Below are 22,771 nucleotides of genomic sequence, written 5' to 3'. Positions count from 1 at the left end.
CAACCACGGTTCTCAATGGTGGAACTGTTCATGATGACCTTCCCATTTCTAGGCATGAATGAAGGCTTCTTGAGGAATGTGAACTGATCCATGGAAGAAGAAACCAAGGAGACTCAGAACCTAAGATGGGAAACATGGGTAAAATGCATCAATATTTCTGTTTCTGTGTTTTATGGTTCTTCTAGTGTGACCTCTTCTTCAGTATCCCCAGCCTTCCACTCATATTTACCTTTACATGAACTCTACAGGAAGGAACAAAGACCTCTACCCTGTGAATAATCTGCTCCAAACTTCCCGCTTACGCCAAACCTCTAATTGGTACTGTTATTTCCCTCCACCCTGATCCGAGGGGTTGTAGAGGTCTGCACCAAGGTTAGGAGAAAATGGGAGCACTAAAGTAGAGATCTAGACTGGACAGGCATCGACCAAAGACTGGAACCAGCCCAGTGAAACCTGCTGTAGCCGGTTGGTACTTAGCACTTACTAAAACCACCTGGACCAGAAGAGGGAGGCAAGGTTGGATAGGAAATCTTTCGGTGCTAAGAACGGTCCTTCTGTGACAGGTCTTGTAGTTGCTTCTTTTGTAGCTGCTGGTGGTCTCTCTGTGGGAGGCCCAGGATCCTTAAGGTCTACTAAACATGCAACAGATATAGGACTGTTAGTGTTGTTAGTATTAGTAATATCACAGCAGATTCCTCCTGAGGGAGGTCACCAGTATAGACATCACTGGGACATGCAGTGTTAGCTGTGTTATGTGCGAGCACAGACATCATGGAGGGATCAGATATTAGGACAAATCTTCTCCTAGTATGACGTCTAGGAAAAGCTTGAAGTTCCATGCAATGTCCTCAGCCCAGACCACAACATTGGTTCTCACCTGCTTTGTGAAGACGCTGTCATTAGCCGATCCTCACTGTTGTTTAGCTGGTGGGAGGTATAAGCTATAAACCCCTCTCTTGTACCCTAGCAGTCTGTAGAGCTGCTTGAAGCTGGGCTTTACAGGAGGTCTGCCAAGGATCTGGCTTTGCTTGTCATATCCTCCCATAGGTAAAATGTGATTTGTGCGATGAAGAGGAAACACCAATGGAGACTTTGACTGTGCACTCAGACACGGATAAGGACAAAGTCTTGGAGCTCGTACAAAGTGTAGACCCTGAACAGGGCGACCAAAGTATGTCCACTCTGGAGGTCCGCCACAGAATAAAAGATCAAAAGGTTAAATATGCAGATAGAATGAACATTCAAGCTCATGTAATGCAATGTCCTCACTGCCAGTAGATGGCTGACATGACATGGGCCGTATGGGCAATCTGTATATATTTACTCTATACGTAGTAGTGGAAATACGAGGTCTCCATGGAGGAACCGGAAGAGTCCCTGGAAGAGGCAGAGAGCAGAAACCAGCTACTCAAAAGCACAGGACCACACATAGGTGAAGGATGACCAGTAATGACAGATGCTTGGTTGGAAGATCAAGAATGATAGATCATTTATGGGGCTTGGCAAAGATGATGGATACTGAAAAATATTGGATGACTGGTATGAGTGGATGATTAAAAGATTAAGGATGATGAATGGTTTGATGATGAGTGATGACAAATGATTAACAGCTAAATGACCAGCAATGATGGATAGATAGTTAATAGATAAGAGATAGATAGATAAATAATAGATAATAGAAAGTGATGAGCGAATACACTCAGCACTATTCGATACTCGTCGAGTAATTAGGTGCTCTCCCCGGTATACTCGAGTGACCCGCCAGCATGTTTGGCGCTTTATTTGCAACCAATGAACATGCCGGTCTGGGTCGCCAATCACAGTAATGCCGGCGCCTTCTTTGGTGTGGCATTACTGTGACTAAGAGAGGGAACGGCCGCACTCAATACATTTTGTCAAGTTTGCATAAAGAGTCTGTATTTATTACACGTACAGAAAAAAATCACCACAGGAAAACGACAATAAGTGGCAAAAGAGCGCTCGCAGCTCGAAACGCGTCAAAAGATGCCTGCATCTTCCTTTTTGTGAACACACAATTTTAATCTTTGCTTCATGTAGCTCGGAAAATAAAATGCACTGATTGGGACTTCATCTGTGAGCTGGATTTTTCTGCTTTCACTATTTAAAGGCTGCCGGAGCCATCTTGCCCACATTGCAGCCAGAAACAGCGTAGGGAGAATGTAGTTTCAGAGTAGGGAGAGTGATAGGAGGGTATAGTGAGCGTTCTTCTAAAAAGCTTGTTTAAGAGCTGAAGATTGTCAAGAGATTACTTGCTTGTTAGGTGGGAGAGATTTGGTCAGACCTCATCTGGAATATTGTGTCCAGTTTTGGGCGCCACATTTTAAAAAAGACATCAACAAACTGGAGCAAGTTCAGAAAAGAGCGACCAGAATGGTGACCGGTCTGCAAACCCTGTCTTATGAGGAAAGGTTGCAGGATTTGGGAATGTTTAGTTTGCAAAAGAGAAGACTGAGAGGAGACTTAAAAATAGCCACACATTGCTAGGTACAGTGAATTTGTACATAAGACCTCTTTGAGGGTACTTGTGAAAAATAAAGCCAGTATTTAACTCATTCAAGATGAGAAAGGATGACGTTAAGGGACGTAGATGTGGTGGTGCCCGCCAAGGCCGTGTGACAGATCTGAGGGTGACTGTATTTCGTTCTAGGTTCCTGTCAAAATTTTGTCAGCGCGGTACACCATTAACGAACTCATACAAGGGTGAGGATGTTGTGGGTTGGATGACAGACAAAGGCACCACGAAGTCTTCCACACAGTCCAGTGTCAATATCCAAGAGGGTGGGCCTCTGAATCCTCAACCTGGATCTCCTTCCTCTCACCATCAAGAGTCCCAGGAGACATATGATCCCAACCTGGCCACTCTGAGGAACTGTTTACGTTCCCTTGTCATTTGTCAGGCCTCTCAACGTGTACCATAAAAGACGGTCATGAGGAGGTGGAGTGCAGTAATGCCCAAACTTTTGAGCACCCAAGGCCAGGATAAAGGCACGTTGGGGAAAGTCAATTGAGGTCTGAAGAGGTGGAGGATAATCTTAAGGCACAGTTGCCATCAGGTTAGCCTCAAATCGCAACTCATATGGAGGATCAGAATGAGGAATTGGAAGCTGAAGTGATCGATGATGAGGCCACTGAACCAACCAGGCATAGTGGCATGCATAGTGAGCACAGCAGTCCAGAGAGGGATGGATCCGTAGTAAGAAAACAGGCAAGAAGAGGTAGGGGTTTGCCCAGAGGTAGAACTCGGTCAACTGTCCCACAGAGACATCCACACTCCGCTACATAACAGTCCAAGGGGGTGTTTTTCCCCTGTATGGCAGTTTTTTTTCTGAAAGTCCTTCAGATAAAACAACTGTACTTTGCAGCATCTGCCAACCAAGCTAAGAAGAGGCAAGAACACTGCCAACCTGAGCACCATCAGCATGCAAAAGCACATGGAAGCCAAGCACCCTAGTAGGTTGGTGGAACGCCTGGGTACCAAATCTGTGTCTGAGGGTCAAACCACTGCCCTTTCCCCTATGTTACGGACTTCCCAATCTGCTGACCATGAAGTAGGCACTGATGCCTCCTGCCCACAACCTGCGGATGCACACACACAACAATCAGCAACCACGTCCAGTTTGTTATCCCAGTGCAGCGCTCACTTGTCGCTGCCCCTGACATTTACTAGAAAGCAGAAATATCCAGTCACCCACCCACAGGCCCAAACGCTAAACACCCACGTAGCCAGATTGCTAGCCCTGGAAATGTTGCCGATTCAACTTGTGGGAACTGAGTCTTTCCGCGACCTCTTGGTGGTGGCAGCCCCACAGTACTCGATTCCCAGCTGACACTATTTTTCCCGGTGTGTGTCGTCCCCGCTTTACATAAGCACGAGTTTCACAATATCAGCAGTGCTCTGGCCTACGCAGTCACAGGGAAGGTTCACCTAACCCCAGACACATGGACAAGTTCTTGTGGACAGGGACGCTACATTTCCCTTATGGCACACTGTCTGAACCGTCGGGCGTCCTGGGTACCGTGACAATGTATGCGTCACACTTAGTGGACGCTGTACCTTATATGAGGTTGGGCGTCTTGGCTACTATAGTAACTTATAGGTCATATTTAGCGGACGTTGCATCGTCATTGGTGGGTGGCGCTTTTTAAACTTTTTACCCGTAGACAAAGGCTGCACAGCCGGAATGCGCGTTGGGGAGGGCGCACTTTGAATCATTTTCCTGCCATTTGATCAGGTATAGCATTTGTTTATAATTATGACCTTTTGGATATATATACTGTCACGTCTGCCATGTCTGTTTGTCTCAAGAACTCCTGGAGCAATGTGCGTGCGCATGCTTTGTCTGCTGTCCTGCATGTCCCTTAGAGCAGTGTGCAGACTCACCTCATGTCTGAGCTGCAGGATCCCTGCGTTTCTGCTCTGCCTTCTGTGATCTTCTCGTCATGTCTGGAGTCCTTGATCATGTGACATTTCTTAAGATCCTGCACTGTCTGGTTCTGCTATCATCTCGTCATGTCTAGAATCCCGGAAGTTCTCCCCTGGTCCTGACCTGGAGGAGGAGGTGCTATGCCCTATATCAGGCCGCCTCTTCCTATGCTCAGGGCCTGATTATTGTGTTGCTTCCCTGCAAGGCTCTGGGTCTGTGGGGTTGCTCCCTCTATTCTGTGCCCTTGCACTTTGCTCTGTAGTGCGTCTCTGCACACGCTCCGTGCTCGTATTCCGCCTCTTGTCTTGTGCCATGTCTTGTGTTGTCTCTCGTGCCATGTTTGTCTTTGCCTTGCTTTGCCTTGTAGTCCTTCTGCTGTTCTTTAGTCTGTTTTGCTATGTCTCGCCTTAGCTTTGCTTTGACTTGTAGTCCTCCCTGTGTTCTCTGCCTTGCTATTCCTTGCTTTGTGTTCCTCCCTATGGTCTCAGTCTTTGCTTGCTCTGCCTCGCTCTCTCCTATGGTGCTCTGTAGTGCTCCCTGGCACACGCACCATTTCTCCTCTCCTTAGTGCTCGTTTCTTTGTCTAGTCCCAAGGTCTTCCCTTGGCCCGGCTCTGGGCTTCTGCCTACGCTCCGCTGCTAGACTCTGTCCTCTCTCTGACCTGGCTCTGTTTCTGCCTGTATTCCTTGCCTTGTTCCCTGCCTTGTCCTTGCATTGAACCCCGGCGTGGGTTCCCCTTGGCCGTCTCCTGTGCCGTGGTAAGTGCCACGTGTTTGTGTACAGCCGTGTGTACTGGCCAGTGTGGCGTGCCCCCTGCGTGGCTCCTAGCACGCAGCCATTCCTTGCCCCCTGCGTGGCTCCTAGCACGCACCCTGCCTTGAACCCTGGCGTGGCTCCTAGCACGCACCCTGCCTTGAACCCTGGCGTGGCTACTAGCACGCACCCTGCCCTGAACCTGGCGTGGCTCCTAGCACGAAGGTTCCTTTGCCCCCTCCTGTGCCTTAGTCGTGCCTCGTCCTGGCGTTACAGCCGTGTGCATTGGCCAGTGAGGTGTGCGTCCCTGCATAGCTCCTAGCACGCAGCCCTGCTCTGAACCCTGGCGTGTCTCTACACGCACTCTGTCTTGTACCTTGTACCTTGGCGTGTCTCTACACGCACCCTGTCTTGTACCTTGTACCTTGGCGTGTCCCCTACACACACTCTGTCTTGTACCTTGTGCCTTGGCGTGTCTCTACACGCACTCTGTCTTGTGCCTTGGCGTGTCTCTACACGCACTGTCTTATCCTATGCTTTGGCGTGGCTCTACACACGCACCCTGTCTCGTTTGTGAACCTTGGCGTGTCCCCTACACACGCACCTCGCTTTGAACCCTGGCGTGTCCCCTACACACGCACCTAGCCTTGAACCCTGGCGTGTCCCCTACACATGCACCTAGCCTTGGACCTTGGCGTGTTCCCTAAACACGCACCCTGCTTGGATATCTGTCGTGCCTCCTTGCCTGAACCCTGGTTTGCCTGCCGGATGCCCGGAACCTGCCGACCGTTGCCAGAGGTCCGGAACCAGATGACTGCGGCCTGATGTCCGCAGCCTGATCCCTGGACCCTGTCGGTTAGCCAGCAGTCCAGAGTCCAATGCCATCATGCCATTACCTGTGCCTAGGCGTGCCATCTGGCACGTACCATGTTATGGACCTTGGCGTGCCCACGCGCGCACCTTGCACGTTTTGCTTGTTTTCTCTGTATGTGATCTTGTGTTATTCTAATGAAGATACCTTGCACCTACGTCTAGTCTCGTCTTGCTTCCTGCTCGTCCTTGTCGTCAGACACTCGTCTAGTGTCCCCTGAGCCGGCCGTCTGGTCCCAGCAGTCGTGGTGGCTCACCCCCTTGGTCTTGCCCCTGACACTCCCTGTATAGGGGGTGGATTCTCACAAGGTCAGCTCGCCCTCGGTGGGTGGGTGCCACGACCCAGAGGGTCCACTCAAAAAATGGGCTCAGCAGGAGCTGAGTCCGTTACATATACAGTACATGTAGGATGTCTGCTTACAATTTTCTTGAGGCCACTTGGGAATGTGCAATATGTATAAGGGTTATCTTATACTTATTTATTAACGTATACACTGTACTTTATACCCCTTTTCTCGCATGTGCAGTTTTGGTTTGACCTTCCCCTGTCTCCATGTACCTTTGTATATTTAATAAAGTTAATTTTGCATTTAAGACTAACTCTCCTGGGATTACTGGTCGCATGTTTCATGGTATTATGATTTAGTCTAGTGATTTATCCCCTATTGTCCTTTTGGTAGACCACACGTTATTGATAATTACAGTATATTATTATGGATGTGATATAGTGTGGTTTCCAGAGGATTTTATACTCTCTGAACCTGGTGGAGTTTGGGACAGAGTCAGAGGCTGGGACATCACACATCTTACCCACACCTAGAATAGTGGGCCCAACTTCCATCATGGCTTTCAGTCTCCTTGTATTCCACTTCCTGTCTCTCCTCCTCATCCTCACAGAAAGTAGCCTCTCCATCACTCCCCAGATGGGAAATTTCCAGCACTGCCTTGGCGAAGCGACAGCACGCTCTGCTGAATCTCATCTGTTTAGGTGAAAAAGCTCACAATGCAGTCGAGCGGTTGAAAGGGATAAAAGAAGAGACTGATCAGTGGCTCTCCCCGCTGAACCTCCAACCAGGTCTGGTTGTGTGCGATAATAGGAGTAACTTGGTGGTGGCTTTAAAGCTCGGCAAGCTGGTACATGTTCCATGCATGGCCCATGTGGTGAACTTGGTTGTAGAGTGGTTTTTAAAAACATACTCTGACTTGCCTGACCTACTTGCCAAGGTACGCCATGTCAGCGCACAATTCCAAAAGTCATCTCAGGCTTTTGCCAGTCTAGCTTCGCTGCAGCAGCGCTTTAATTTGCCTTGTCACCTGATTTGTGACCTGCCCACACGCTGGAATTCGACCTTCCATATTTTGGCAAGGCTTAGTGAGCAGCAGAGGGCAGTCTCTGAATTCCAGCTTCTCAATGCCCATCAGAGTAACACTCAGCCCCCACACATAACAACTGCCGAGTGGGTGTGGATTGCTGACTTATCTGAGGTTCTTCAAAACTTTGAGCACTGCATCAAGATTGTGAGCGCTGTTGACGCTATTATGAGTGTAACCATCCAACTGCTCTGTCTATTAAAACATTCGCTGCAGAATCTCAAAGAGGAAGCTTTGAATCCCGAGCAGGTGGCTATGGAGCAAGATTGTATGGTGGTTGATACCACACAGCCCCGCCCCACACAGTATACTCACATCACATTGGGTGATGACGAGGAACAGGAGCAGAAGGATGAGGAGGAACAGGTTCTTTTGCTCTGCGCTACAGAGTGGACTCACAATCCCAGCTTCATGTCTGTCCAGCATGGATGGCCTGAAGAGGAGGAAGAGAAGGCTATGAATTGTGAGGAGAAGAGGATTGTTAGTGTTCTTCCTGGTGAGGACACTGAACGTTTGACTCTTTGTTGTCTGCCACACATGGCAGAGTTCATGTCCAGATGCCTTTCACTCAAGACCCTCGCATGAAAGACATTTTGTCCACCATAAAATACTGGTTGTGCACCTTTCTTGACCCATGGTACAAGGAGAAATTTGCTTCTCTCATGTCAGAGGCAAGATGTGCCATTTTCAGTGCATGCATGCCAGAGGGCCATAGTGGAAGACTAGCTCAAAAGATTACCCTCAGACAACGCAGGTGGCAGAGGTACCGACTCTTTTCACCCACAAGTAATAGAAGGGAGGGCCACAAACACCAGGTGCAACTCGGGGTGGGAAGATGTCCACCAACTGGACCATTTTCATGAGACCGTCACATCAGCAAGGGCTATATGTGGGTGTAACTATGACGAGGAGGGAGAAGTTGACCAAGATGGTGAAGGACTACTTAAGTGACCATACCAGCGCCCTTCCTGATTCTTCAGTACCCTTTAACTATTGGTTGTCCAAGCTGCACACTTGACCCAACCTCTCCTTGTACGCCTTGGAGGTGCTGCCATGTCCTGCAGCAAGTGTATTGTTTGAGCAGGTTTTTAGTTCGGCTGGTGCAATCATAACGTATAGGCGCACACGGCTGTCAATGGAAAACGCAGACAGGCGGACTCTTCTAACATTGAACAAGGCTGGATTTCCACCGACTTTGTAAGCCCCACAGATGACAGCGACGTTATGTAATTGTAGCCCAAATGTTTTGTTGTCTTAATGTCCATCCCTTACTACCCAAACCCATTTTGTTCAGGAAATCATCTCCTCCTCCTTCTTCTCTTCCTCCTGCTTCTGCAACAAGCGTTCGTCTATGTATCCCCCACGTTGGGAATGTTTTGTGCTTTGTGAAACCTTGGCACATTGCACACTGGTGAAACTTGTCCTATCTTTACCACTTGTAATAAGTGCTAACTGTATTGTGAGGTCTCCATCACGGCGTCTTTCAGGGTGTATGATACAGACCCCTTGGGGTAATTTTTGGAAAAAATTTTTATTGTGTTGCCTTTCTCACGGTCTCTATAAGCGTGATGTTGATTTTTGGGGCTGCACTTGGACATTTTTGAATGTAAGAGGGTCAGGGCCGAGCCCTTTAAATATTGATGTTGCTATTAAGGTGTACATAATTGCCATATTTGCAAGTGTAGGATTTACGTATCTTTGTATTATGTGTAAGCTGTATATACGTATTTATTGCTGATTGTGTGACTGCGGCCAGGACTAGTTATAATTCCCTCATTGCAGCAGCCTAATCGCCAGTGCAAACAAGCAGCCCGCCCGGCGACTAATTATCCTAGGTGTAGTTCCCTGACTGACCTGAGGGTAAGGGGGGCGCCGGCGAGGTGCGAGATCCAAAGTGGAACTGAAAATGGGATATGCATAAATCCGGGCAGCTTGTAACATATTGTGGCAGTGGTGGGATAACTAAAATAAACCCCCCTGCGGTAAATTGTTAGGGCAAGACTAGCTTGCTGTTTTTTTATCACATGGTTGGCAGCGGTGGGATAACAAAGATGAGCCCCCTTGCACCTGTGATAGCCGTGTGCGGCCAAAGGTCACATCCCCTGATCGTGACATATTGGTCAGTTCTTTTTTGGAAGTCGCCCTTCTTGTCGCAGTGTCACGCATTATGCGACGCTCGGAGCTCACAGCCATGTCCTGTTTAGCTCATTTGGTTTTTCTTTCTGCTTTCCAACCTGGATACGATTATCCTTAGATCACTTCCGCCCCTTTTTCCAGCATTGGTTGACTCTTCTATTTTAACAATGATTTTGTCTTGCCCTCTTTGGGCCCAACACTGGTACTTCGGATGGATAAAGCTAAGCGCGCCCTGCATGCATGACATATGTCTTGAGGACGGCACTCTCTTGTAAGCCACTTCAGGGTCACAATAGCCAGAGAAATTCATTTGGCTATTCAGGGGTTGTACTACTTTAGAAGCTGCCCATCCCAGCAGGGATTAGGGCGTATTCTACGTGGTTGATGTCCGTCCTCTGGTCCATTTGGCTTCGCATGCCCACCGACCAAGTCTGCAGGTCTGCAAGGCTGCGTTTTGGCTCAGCATGTACACATTCTTGAAGCACTACTCATACTCAGTCTTCCGCAGTACGATCCTCGGCAGATTATTCTGCAACAGGCGGTAGGACACTTTTACTCAGCCACTACATGGGGTTTTATTTGTTATATGGTTGCCCACTCAATGGACTGCTTTGGGATGTCCCATGGACTTACTCAGTGGTCCTCCTCAGCCACCCACACAGACGGACACACATTAGACCTGGTCTTCACCCGTCTCTGCTCCCTATCTAACTTCACCACCTCCCCTGTCCCTCTATCTGACCACCATCTACTTTCTTTCTCATCCCTGTCCTCCTCACCTGTCACCCACGTCCGGCAACATGCGCACCCCCGCAGAAACCTCGCACATCTAGACACTCACATACTCTCTGACTCTATTCTACCACTGGCATCCATATCTTCACTCCACGACACTGACACTGCCACTTGTTTCTACAATGTCACTCTTGCATCAGCCATCGACTCGGTCGCCCCTGTCATGCATAACAGAGTGCGACGAATCAATAGATAACCCTGGCACAATAACATCACTAAAAAGCTTCGGCAAGCATCCAGAATTGCAGAACGGCGCTGGAAGAAAACGCATTCGCAAGACGACTTCACTGCACTCAAACTAGCAACACTCGCATTCAAATCAGCTCTCACCTCTGCTAAACAGGCCTACTTCACATCCCTTGTATCTTCCTTATCCCACAACCCTAAACAGTTGTTCAACACTTTTAACTCCCTCCTCTGCCCACCACTGCCCCCTCCAACTTCCCTAATCTCTGCTGAGGACTTTGCCGCACACTTCAAAAACAAGATAGACCAAACACGGCAAGTCTTTATTGCTCAACCACTACAACCCCTTTGTTTACCAGACCATTTCCCAAACCCCATAACCTCCTTATCCAACATCACTGAACGGGAGCTTGCTCATCTTCTCTCCAAATCACACCTCACCACTTGTGCACTTGACCCCATTCCACCTCCTCCCCAACCTCGCCACCACTCTTATCCCAACTCTAACCCACATCTTCAACCTATCACTAACACCCGGTACCTTCCCTTCTGCTTTCAAACATGCTACAATCACGTCTATCCTCAAAAAGCCAACCCTCGACCCAACCGCTATGTCCAGCTATCGCCCAATATCGCTGCTCCCATTCGCTTCCAAACTCCTGGTGCAGCACGTCCATGCTGAACTTTCCTCCCATTTTTCATCTAACCTGCTCTTTGACAATCTACGATCTGGTTTCTGCCCCCATCACTCCACTGAGACAGCCCTGACCAAAATTACTAATGACCTATTTACAGCCAAAGCGAATGGACAATACTCTATACTCCTCCTTCTAGACCTGTCCTTTGCCTTCGACACAGTTGACCACTGCCTCCTACTACAGATCCTCTCTTCCTTTGGCATCAAAGACCTCGCCCTATCCTGGATCTCCTCATACCTCTCCAGCCGCACATTCAGCGTCTCCCACTCCCACACTACCTCCTCATCCCACCCTCTCTCTGTTGGAGTCCCCCAAGGCTCTGTTCTAGGACCCCTACTCTTCTCAATCTATACATTTTGGCCTGGGGCAACTCATAAAGTCCCATGGACTACAGTTCCACCATTATGCCGATGATACTCAGATCTACCTCTCTAGCCCAGACGTCACCTCTCTGCTCTCCAGAATCCCGGAGTGTCTATCAGCTATATCCTCCTTCTTCTCCCTCGCTTCCTCAAACTGAATGTGGACAAATCTGAACTCATCATCTTTCCCCCATCTCACAGATCTTCGTTATCTGACCTATCTATAACAATTGATGACATCACGCTTTCCCCCGTATCGGAGGTCCACTGCCTCGGAGTAACCCTGTCCTTCAAACCACACATCCAAGCTTTCTCCACCTCCTGCCGCCTCCAGCTCAAAAATATTTCTAGAATCCGTCCCTTCCTCAACCCTCACTATACTAAAATGCTTGTGCATGCCCTCATCATCTCCCGTCTCGACTACTGCAACATCCTTTTCTCTGGCCTTCCTGCTAACACCCTCGCACCTCTCTAGTCCATCCTTAACTCTGCCGCTTGACTAATTCATCTCTCTCCTCGCTACTCCTCCGCTTCTCCCCTCTGCAAATCTCTTCACTGGCTCCCACTCCCTCAGCGTATCCAATTCAAATTACTATTACTGACCTAAACGCCATCTATAACCTGTCTCCTCCATATATCTCTGAACTAATCTCCTAATAGCTTCCCTCACGTAATCTCCGATCCTCCCAAGACCTCCTTCTCTCCTCCACACTTATTCGCTCCTCACCCAACCGCCTCCAAGACTTCACCCGAATATCCCCCATCCTCTGGAATTCTTTGCCGCAACACGACTGGCTATCAACCACAATCAGATCCTTCAGATGGAACCTGAAAACCCATCTCTTCAGGAAAGCCTACAGCCTGCAATGACCCCGCTGCCTCCTCACCACTACCGGAGCTACCGCCTCACCATCACTGGAGATGCTGCAACCCCCCATCCTACTGTCTCCTTCCCTACCATCCTGTAGAATGTAAACCCGCAAGGGAAGGGTCCTCTCCCCTCTATATCAGTCTGTCATTGTTAGTTTACTGTAAGTGATATCTGTAATTTGTATGTAACCCCTCCTCATGTACAGCACCATGGAACCAATGGTGCTATGTAAATAAATATTAATAATAAATAATTGCCATATTGTATTTTATGTAAGCTAGGGACAGTGCAGTTAGGGAAAAGGCCACTAGATGGGGGCACTGAGCACACTGCATAATTGTAGGACACTTTAGAGGTTAATTGTAGGAGTGGTAGCTGGGGAATAAGGTAGACAGATTTCCTGGTTATAGGCAGACGGGGTAGACCCCTGGTGTGCTCAGGTGGCTGTGGGGCCTGAGCTGCTTGGCTATCACACAACGTTCACAAGTAGAGAAACCCGGATGTCCATAGAAAGGAGTGGAAGTACTCAGGAAGAAGAGAAGCGCGCAGTGCATGGTATCTGGAGCAGTGTAGTGAAGAAGCCAGTGAAGAAGTCACTGATGAAGTTACTGACGAAGTTTGGATGCTGGAGTAGAAGAGTGGGCCACCAGCGAGTGCGTGGGCAGGATAACCAAAAGGGGGTGGACGACCTAGTAGATGATTATTTCTGTGTCTGGGCTGAAGTCGGTTCCAGGGAGATGGGTTCAAGTGCAGTTTTCACCGGGCTCCTTGTTGCCATTATATCTTTGTGGCCTATTGCTGTGTAGTAGAAGACATCAGGGGAAGATGAAGAATAATGCATTTCTGGTATTGTCACAAGTGTGCTGGAAGTGTTATGGATGTGCTGTGTCCTGAAGAGAATAAATTCGTTATGTTTAAAGTTGCTTTGGACTCTGCCTCCGGTCCTTTAAGTGAATGGTAGAGTGGAGAACACAGCAGGAAAGAAGCAGCTGACAGCCCAGTGAGTATGGATTGTGCTGACCGGTCAACCACTCGGCCGTGGTTTTACATGAACATGAATGCTCCACACACTTCTTCAGATTTCAGCCTTACACAGAACAATAATATGAGTAATGAAACATGCTCTATATATATGCTGCTAGTTCAAAAATCTTACCCACATATCTGGGGATATATTGGACATAATACCTCTGTTAGCATACGCCATATACTGCTGACATATGCAGCACCGCAGTAGATGGGTGGAACGCCTGGGTACAAATCTGTGTCTGAGGGTGAAACCACTGGCCCTTCCCCTGTGTTGCATCCTTCCCAATCTGCTGTCCATGAAGCAGGCGCTGAGGCCTCCTGTCCACAACCTGCAGCTGCACAGACACAACAGTCACCAACCATGTCCAGTTCACTGTCCCAGCGCAGCGTTCAGTTGTCCCTTGTCTGCTCACAAATTGTTAGTTAGATAGGGCATACATATTCATTAGCACTTCACATTGTCCGGTGATGGACAAAGACCATTGCTGACTTTTCCAGGCTCCTAAATGAGACTTCTGTCTCTTTATTAAATTGTCACTTCCCTTACATAACTTAAGGTCCTTACAAAAAAAATGGTGGTGGGGTATTGGTCAGTTTCTGTACATTTTAAGCAGGTCTAAGAGACTGGGTTAATACGCTCCACAGACCTATTCAGGCCGCAGCCTTTCACATGTTGGAACATGGTTATTTCCACGCTAAGGCCTTTACCTGAGCTCTGTAGCATACCTCCCAACTTTTGAAGAACGGAAAGAGGGATAAAGGCTGACCACACCCATTTCACAACTAGTCACACACATGTCCATGCCCCAACCAACCGCACCCATTTAGCACTGCTGATCACACTGACTGGTACTGAAGGTAGAGTGTCTGGCATTATGGTCACAGGGGCTGGCATTGTTGGTACACTGACTGGTACTGAGGAAAAGAAAGAACAGAGAGAGAGAGAAAAAAGAAAACAGAGAGAGAAAGAAAGAACAGAGAGGGAAAGAAAGAGAGGAAAGAAAGAACAGAGAAACAAAGAAAGAAAGAGAGAACAGAGAAAGAAAGAAAGAAAGAAAGAAAGAAAGAAAGAAAGAAAGAAAGAGGGGAAAGAACAGAGAGGAAGAAAGAAACAGAGAGAGAAAGAAAGAACAGAGAGAGAAAGAAAGGGGACAGAAAAAAAGAACAGAGAGAGAATGAAATAGAAAAAAAAGAAAGAACAGAGAGAAAGAAAGAAAGAGGGGAAAGAAAGAGAACAGAGAGAAAGAAAGAACAGACAGAAAGAAAGGAAGAACAGAGGGAAAGAGTGAACAGAGAGAGAAAGAAAGAGGGGAAAGAAAGAACATAGTGAAAGAAAGAACAAAGAGAAAGAGAAAGAAAGAACAGAGAGAAAGAGAGAAAGAAAGAGGGGACTGAAAAAAGAACAGAGAGAGAGAAAAAAAAGAAAGAGGGGAAAGAAAGAAAGAACAGAGAGGGAGAGAAAGAAAGAGAAAGAAAGAAAGAACAGAGAGAGAATGAAAAAAAGAAAGAAAGAACAGAGAGGTAGAGAGAAAGAACAGAGAGAAAGAAAGAGGGGACAGAAAAAAGAACAGAGAGATAGAAAAAAGAAATGGGGAAAGAAAGAACAGAGAGGGAGAGAGAAAGAAAGAGGGGAAAGAAAGAACAGAAAGAGAGAGAGAAAGAACAGAGAGAAAGAAAGAAAGAAAGAAAGAGGGGAAAGAAAGAGAACAGAGAGACAAAGAAAGAACAGAGAGAAAAAGGAAGAACAGAGAGAGCAAAAGAAAGAACAGAGAAAGAAAGAGATTAGAGAGAGAAAGAAAGATTAGAGAAAGAAAGATTAGAGAGAGAAAGATTAGAGAGAAAGAAGGGAAATAAAGAAAAAAAAAGAACAGAGCGAGAGAAAGAAAGGAGTAAGAAAGAACAGAGAGAGAGAAATAAAGAAAGAAAGAGAGAATCAAAGAAAGAAAGAAAGATAGAGGGGAAAGAAAGAAACAGAGAGAAAGAAAGAACAGAGCGAAAGAAAGAGGGGACAGAAAGAAAGAACAGAGAGGGAGAGAGAAAGAGAGGAAAGAAAGAACAGAGCAAGAGAAAGAAAGAGAAATAAAGAATAGAGAGAAAATGAAAGAAAGAGAAAGAACAGAGAGAAAAAAAGAACAGAGAGAGAAAGAGAGAAAGAAAGAAAGAGGGGAAAGAAAGAACAGAGAGAAAGGGGACAGAAAAAAGAACAGAGGGAGAAAAAGGGGAAACAAAGAACAGAAAGAAAGAAAATGAACAGAGAGAAAGAAAGAGTGGATAGAAAAATAGAACAGAGAGAGAAAGAAAAAGAGGGGAAAGAAAGAACAGAGAGGGAGAGAGAGAAAGAAAGAACAGAGAGAAAGAAACAAAGAAAAAGAACAGAGAGAGAAAGAAAGAGTGGACAGAAAAAAAGAACAGAGAGAGAGAAAAAAAAGAAAGAGGGGAAAGAAAGAAAGAACAGAGAGGGAGAGAAAGAAAGAGAAAGAAAGAAAGAACAGAGAGAGAATGAAAAAAAGAAAGAAAGAACAGAGAGGTAGAGAGAAAGAACAGAGAGAAAGAAAGAGGGGACAGAAAAAAGAACAGAGAGATAGAAAAAAGAAATGGGGAAAGAAAGAACAGAGAGGGAGAGAGAAAGAAAGAGGGGGAAGAAAGAACAGAAAGAGAGAGAGAAAGAACAGAGAGAAAGAAAGAAAGAAAGAAAGAGGGGAAAGAAAGAGAACAGAGAGACAAAGAAAGAACAGAGAGAAAAAGGAAGAACAGAGAGAGCAAAAGAAAGAACAGAGAAAGAAAGAAAGAGATTAGAGAGAGAAAGAAAGATTAGAGAAAGAAAGATTAGAGAGAGAAAGATTAGAGAGAAAGAAGGGAAATAAAGAAAAAAAAGAACAGAGCGAGAGAAAGAAAGGAGTAAGAAAGAACAGAGAGAGAGAAATAAATAAAGAAAGAGAGAATCAAAGAAAGAAAGAAAGATAGAGGGGAAAGAAAGAAACAGAGAGAAAGAAAGAACAGAGCGAAAGAAAGAGGGGACAGAAAGAAAGAACAGAGAGGGAGAGAGAAAGAGAGGAAAGAAAGAACAGAGCAAGAGAAAGAAAGAGAAATAAAAAATAGAGAGAAAATGAAAGAAAGAGAAAGAACAGAGAGAAAAAAAGAACAGAGAGAGAAAGAGAGAAAGAAAGAAAGAGGGGAAAGAAAGAACAGAGAGAAAGGGGACAGAAAAAAGAACAGAGGGAGAAAAAGGGGAAACAAAGAACAGAAAGAAAGAAAATGAACAGAGAGAAAGAAAGAGTGGATAGAAAAATAGAACAGAGAGAGAAAGAAAAAGAGGGGAAAGAAAGAACAGAGAGGGAGAGAGAGAAAGAAAGAACAGAGAGAAAGAAACAAAGAAAAAGAACAGAGAGAGAAAGAAAGAGTGGACAGAAAAAAAGAACAGAGAGAGAAAAAAAGAAAGAGGAGAAAGAAAGAACAGAGAGGGAGAGAGAAAGAAAGAGGGAAAAGAAATAAAGAACAGAGAAAGAAAGAACAGAGAGAGAGAAAGAGGGGAAAGAAAGAGAAAAGAGAGAGAAACAAAGAAAGGAGAGAGAAAGAAAGATTAGAGAGAGAAAGAAAGAGTGGAAAGAAAGAAAGAACAGAGCGAGTGAGGGAAAGGATTAGGGGAAAGAAAAAAGAGAGAGAAAGAAACAGAGAGAGAAAGAAAGAAAGATTCTATAAAGATGCTATAGCAGCCTCCTGGTGCAGGACATTTCATGATCCACTCACATGGCCAACATCCCCGATTCCAAGGCGATCCCACTGTCCGTGCTGTCGGAGGAGGACACGGTGATGGATCTAAAGCATTCCCTGAAGTGCCTCTATGGTTCCATCACAATCTCCTCCCGAAATTACCTCATTTCCGGTCAGCTTCCAGCACATCACTTCCGGTGGAATGTCATGTGCAAATTTTAAAGTGCTCCTTGGGGCTCCGCCGTGTACTCCTATGTCCGCGGGAAAAGTAACCTCCCAGTCGGGCAGTGGGACAGACTCAAAATCGGGACTGTCCTGCTGGATCCGGGACGGTTGGGAGGTATGAATGCTCCCCATCATACACCTTGTACACGAATGGCTCTGCACACCTCATACACACGGTTCCATTTTGTATGCCTCGTACACACACGGCTCCGCTCCGTACACCTCGCGCTCACACATGTGTTGTGAATTCACTTTTTGGCCTGCCTCTGGTTGCTAGTGAAGGTAGAGGGGCTGGTTGTATTGACAGAGGAGTCGCAAGTTCTCTTTCCGGGTTCCCTCTAGTGGTTACAGGAGGTAATGGAGCTGATCTAATTGACAGAGGCCTGCCACCTGATAATGAGGACGACGATTGGACATCTGGAGTCTCTGACTGGATTTAAGACAGCCGACTCCCTCTATCCCTGCTGGTGATATTTCCTGCCTCCTGAGGTCTTAGTTTCCAGCTCAGTCCCTGCATGCTCAAGCAAGCTAAGTGTTCTTTGCTATTGTTCACATTTGATTTGGTTTTGTCTATTCAGTTTTGTGTGGTCAGCCAGCCCCTGCTGGGGCTGTGCTGAATTTCTATCCTTATGTTACTGTTTGTGTCAGTTTGCTTTTTGTCCCTTATTAGATTGGCCTCTTTTTGCTCTGCTTTCAGAATATGCCAGACACATGGCTCCACTCCGTAAACCTTGTACACATGCAGCTTTGCTCCGTACACCTCGTACACATGTGGCTCCACTCTATACACACGCAGCTCCACTCCATACACCCCATACACACACGGCTCTGCTCCACTCCGTACACACACGGCTCAGCTCTGTAAACTTTGCACATACAGGGCTCTGTTTTGTACACCACGCACACCCTCCGTAAACCTTGTACACATGCGGCTCTGCTCTGTACACCTTGTACACACATGGCTCCACTCCGTAAACCTTGTACACATGCAGCTTTGCTCCATACACCTTGTACACACGCGGTTCCGCTCTGTACACATCGTACACTGCGGCTCCGCTTCATACACACGCAGCTCCACTCCATACACCTCGTACAAATGCGGCTCTGCTCCATACACATCACTGCTCCGTACACCTCGTACACACACGGCTCCGCTCCGTACACCTCGCACACATCCCTGCTCCATACACCTCATACACACACGGCTTCGCTCCGTACACCTCGTACACATCTCCACTCCGTACACCTCGTACACACACGGCTCCGCTCCGTACACCTCGCACACACACGGCTCCGCTCCGTACACCTCGCACACACATGGCTCCACTCCGTACACCTCGTACACACACGGCTCTGCTCCATACACAAACTGCTCTGCTCCGTACACCTTGTACACACACGGCTCTGCTACATCCACCCTTTAAACCCCTCCTGACCCCACACATAAACTTACCCTCATCCAGCAACATGACGACCAGCAGAGCAGAGTCCTGTATACACTGAGGCTCCTGATCATGTGACCCCTGACTCCTCCCCTCCTGTGACCTCATCACAGGTCCTGTGTGTACAGAAGAGAACAGCCTAGCAATGTCATTGCAGGCTGTGAGGGACTGTGGGTGCAGTGGGTCTCTGGGAGGGTGAGGATGGGATGCATGAGGGGGTGTGTGGCTTATCTCCTTGCAGTGCGGGAAAAATAGAGTCCCGGACGGGACAGCGGGTGGGCGTGGCAATAACGGGACTGTCCCGCCTAATCCGGGATGGTTGGGAGCTATGCTGTAGCACTGCCTGTCACCTGAGTAATACACTCCACAGACCCCGTCACTCTCTGGGACATATCCTGGAATTACTCCTTTGTTGCTCAAAACCATGAAAAGTTCCATTCTGCCTGAATGGGAAGTTTCCTGAAGAAGTGCTTGGTCTTGTGCAGATTGGTCAATGGCTCTCCTGGCTCTTTCCCTTGAGGAGGCTGCTTCCAAGTAAGATGGGCCTTGTCCATGTTCCTGACATGGGTCTCAGGCCTGACAAACTGAGCACAATACCGGCCCTCGCTTGTTACACTGGATTCAGAATTTATTTCTAATTCTTTGTGTGTCTGGTAGAATCCAATTTCCTGACATTGATCATACAGCTCCTCAACTCCTGTATTATATCCACCTTACAGCGGCTTCACCCGCTATGACAGCGGCTCCATTGGGATCTGATGGCAAAAATGTGCTGTGGACCTCACAAAACGGGAAAGAAAGTTACTGTCGCTCCAGAGCATAAAATTCTTCTTTATTGTAAATCGGTAAAGTAACACATAATAGAAGTCTCCATGGAACCGCACCAGAGCAAGGTGATACAAAGGCTACGCGGTTCGACCGACATGGTCTTTGTCAAAGCCATATCCAATGTCTAGTCTAGCTTGGCTATCTATATGAGACTGACCAATAAAAATACATGTCTACATCACGTGATACCCGGGACAGGTCCTGTGTCTAAAAAAGACGTCACATATAATAATTCACAGAATAATAATAAAATCATTAATAATAATGCAACATCAAATCATGTCTCTTATTTAGACCACTTGGATGTCTCGTATTTAATTGATAAATCCAAAACACCTCTCGAGTAAGAAAGCGCCGCCGGGTGTCTCCCCCCGAGATAAAGGACTCGCACGTTCCACTCCCTGCATTGTAAGGTGGGACGTCCTCCTACCGTGACATTCAATAACATGATTAGCGCTTGTGATATCGCACAAATGCTCTGATTGGCTCGTGGTGCATCCGACGTAAGACAGATTGCCGGCATCGCAATTTAGTTTGTAACTATATTTTTTGAATTGCAATTAATAGAGTTATTAATCTTGGACCTAAGACTATTATCGTTGCTATTAAATTCCTTTGATCTCTGTACGTCCAACAGGTAGCCACACGTTTGTAACAACCCCTTGGGTTTTTTGCTACCAGACGAAGCCCTACTTGGTGACAATATATCGCCCAATGAAGGAGCGCTTAGGATCCCACATTTACACCAGAAGTCAAAATTCGTGCTCATTTGTCATCTTCATATAATATAGGGAAACATTTATTTACAATTTTTTTAATGCCCAGAAATTGGGCACATTTTACAAAAGTGTGGCTACCTGTTGTACGTACAGAGATCAAAGGAATTTAATAGCAACGATAATAGTCTTAGGTCCAAGATTAATAACTCTATTAATTGCAATTCAAAAAATATAGTTTACAAACTAAATTGCGATGCCGGCAATCTGTCTACGTCGGATGCACCACGAGCCAATCAGAGCGCATTTCTGCAATATCACAAGCAATAATCATGTTATTGAATGTCACGGTAGGAGGACGTCCCACCTTACAATGCAGGGAATGGAACGTGCGAGTCCTTTATCTCGGGGGGAGACACCCGGCGGCGCCTTCTTACTCGAGAGGCATTTTGGATTTATCAATTAAATACGAGACATCCAAGTGGTCTAAATAAGAGACATGATTTGATGTTGCATTATTATTAATGATTTTATTATTATTCTATGAATTATTATATGTGACGTCTTTTTTAGACACAGGACCTGTCCCGGGTATCACGTGATGTAGACATGTATTTTTATTGGTCAGTCTCATATACATAGCCAAGCTAGACTAGAGATTGGATATGGCTTTGACAAAGACCATGTCGGTCGAACCGCGTAGCCTTTGTATCAACTTGCTCTGGTGCGGTTCCATGGAGACTTCTATTATGTGTTACTTTACCGATTTACAATAAAGAAGCATTTTATGCCGCTGGAGCGACAGTAACTTTCTTTCCCGTTTTGTGACGTTGGTCTGCACGGAGCTCCGTGAATCTGTAAGAGTTTACTGGTGAGCTGGCTTTTTCATTTTTCATCTGACCTCACAAAACCCAGGTTTTACGCCACCAGGTGGCCCTCTTACAATGTGAAGTGAGGACCCATAATGACATGGCGGGGGACATGGTGGTGATGGCGGGGGAAGCCCAAAATTCACATAGGAATGTTTTATCTGACATTGTAAAGGGATGGGGAATATGGATTCCGCTATCTGGTAACTAGTTAGCAAAATGTAGGAGTGAGCGCCCCCGCAAATGTAGGAGCGAGAGCCCCCGCAAATGTAGGAGTGAGCGCCCCCGCAAATGTAGGAGTGAGCGCCCCCGCAAATGTAGGAGTGAGCACCCTCGCAAATGTAGGAGTGAGCGCCCCCGCAAATGTAGGAGTGAGAGCCCCCGCAAATGTAGGAGCGAGAGCCCCCGCAAATGTAGGAGCGAGAGCCCCCACAAATGTAGGAGTGAGCGCCCCCGCAAATGTAGGAGTGAGCGCCCCCGCAAATGTAGGAGTGAGAGCCCCCGCAAATGTAGGAGCGAGAGCCCCCGCAAATGTATAGGAGTAAGAGCCCCCGCAAATGTAGGAGTGAGCGCCCCCGCAAATGTAGGAGTGAGCGCCCCAGCAAATGTAGGAGTGAGCGCCCCCGCAAATGTAGGAGTGAGAGCCCCCGCAAATGTAGGAGTGAGCGCCCCCGCAAATGTAGGAGCGAGAGCCCCCGCAAATGTAGGAGCGAGCGCCCCCGCAAATGTAGGAGTGAGAGCCCCCGCAAATGTAGGAGTGAGAGCCCCCGCAAATGTAGGAGCGAGAGCCCCCGCAAATGTAGGAGCGAGAGCCCCCGCAAATGTAGGAGCGAGCACCCTCGCAAATGTAGGAGTGAGCACCCTCGCAAATGTAGGAGCGAGAGCCCCCGCAAATGTAGGAGTGAGAGCCCCCGCAAATGTAGGAGTGAGCACCCTCGCAAATGTAGGAGTGAGCACCCTCGCAAATGTAGGAGCGAGAGCCCCCGCAAATGTAGGAGTGAGAGCCCCCGCAAATGTAGGAGTGAGCGCCCCCGCAAATGTAGGAGTGAGAGCCCCCGCAAATGTAGGAGTGAGCACCCTCGCAAATGTAGGAGTGAGAGCCCCCACAAATGTAGGAGCGAGAGCCCCCGCAAATGTAGGAGTGAGAGCCCCCGCAAATGTAGGAGTGAGAGCCCCCGCAAATGTAGGAGTGAGAGCCCCCGCAAATGTAGGAGTGAGCACCCTCGCAAATGTAGGAGTGAGAGCCCCCGCAAATGTAGGAGTGAGCACCCTCGCAAATGTAGGAGTGAGAGCCCCCACAAATGTAGGAGCGAGAGCCCCCGCAAATGTAGGAGTGAGAGCCCCCACAAATGTAGGAGCGAGAGCCCCCGCAAATGTAGGAGTGAGAGCCCCCGCAAATGTAGGAGTGAGAGCCCCCGCAAATGTAGGAGTGAGAGCCCCCGCAAATGTAGGAGTGAGAGCCCC

General features: G+C 47.3%; 1 protein-coding gene across 1 annotated transcript in view; it reads right to left on the bottom strand.

The window, feature by feature from the left end:
* Positions 1–881: 881 nt before the first annotated feature.
* Positions 882–22,771, bottom strand: part of LOC141098873 (uncharacterized) — a 108,617-nt gene continuing 86,727 nt past the window's right edge. Inside the window, exon 5 of the mRNA XM_073586829.1 lies at positions 882–1,182. Coding sequence (XP_073442930.1) covers positions 911–1,182 — 272 coding nt within the window. The 3' untranslated portion in view covers positions 882–910. The remainder of the gene's footprint in view (positions 1,183–22,771) is intronic.

The sequence above is a fragment of the Dendrobates tinctorius genome, unplaced genomic scaffold, assembly GCF_039654945.1.
Source record: "Dendrobates tinctorius isolate UK_male_01 unplaced genomic scaffold, ASM3965494v1 ptg000096l, whole genome shotgun sequence".
Classification (NCBI taxonomy): Eukaryota; Metazoa; Chordata; class Amphibia; order Anura; family Dendrobatidae; genus Dendrobates; species Dendrobates tinctorius.
The sequence above is the reverse complement of the archived record's forward strand: the minus strand, read 5'-3'. Positions and strand labels throughout refer to the sequence as shown.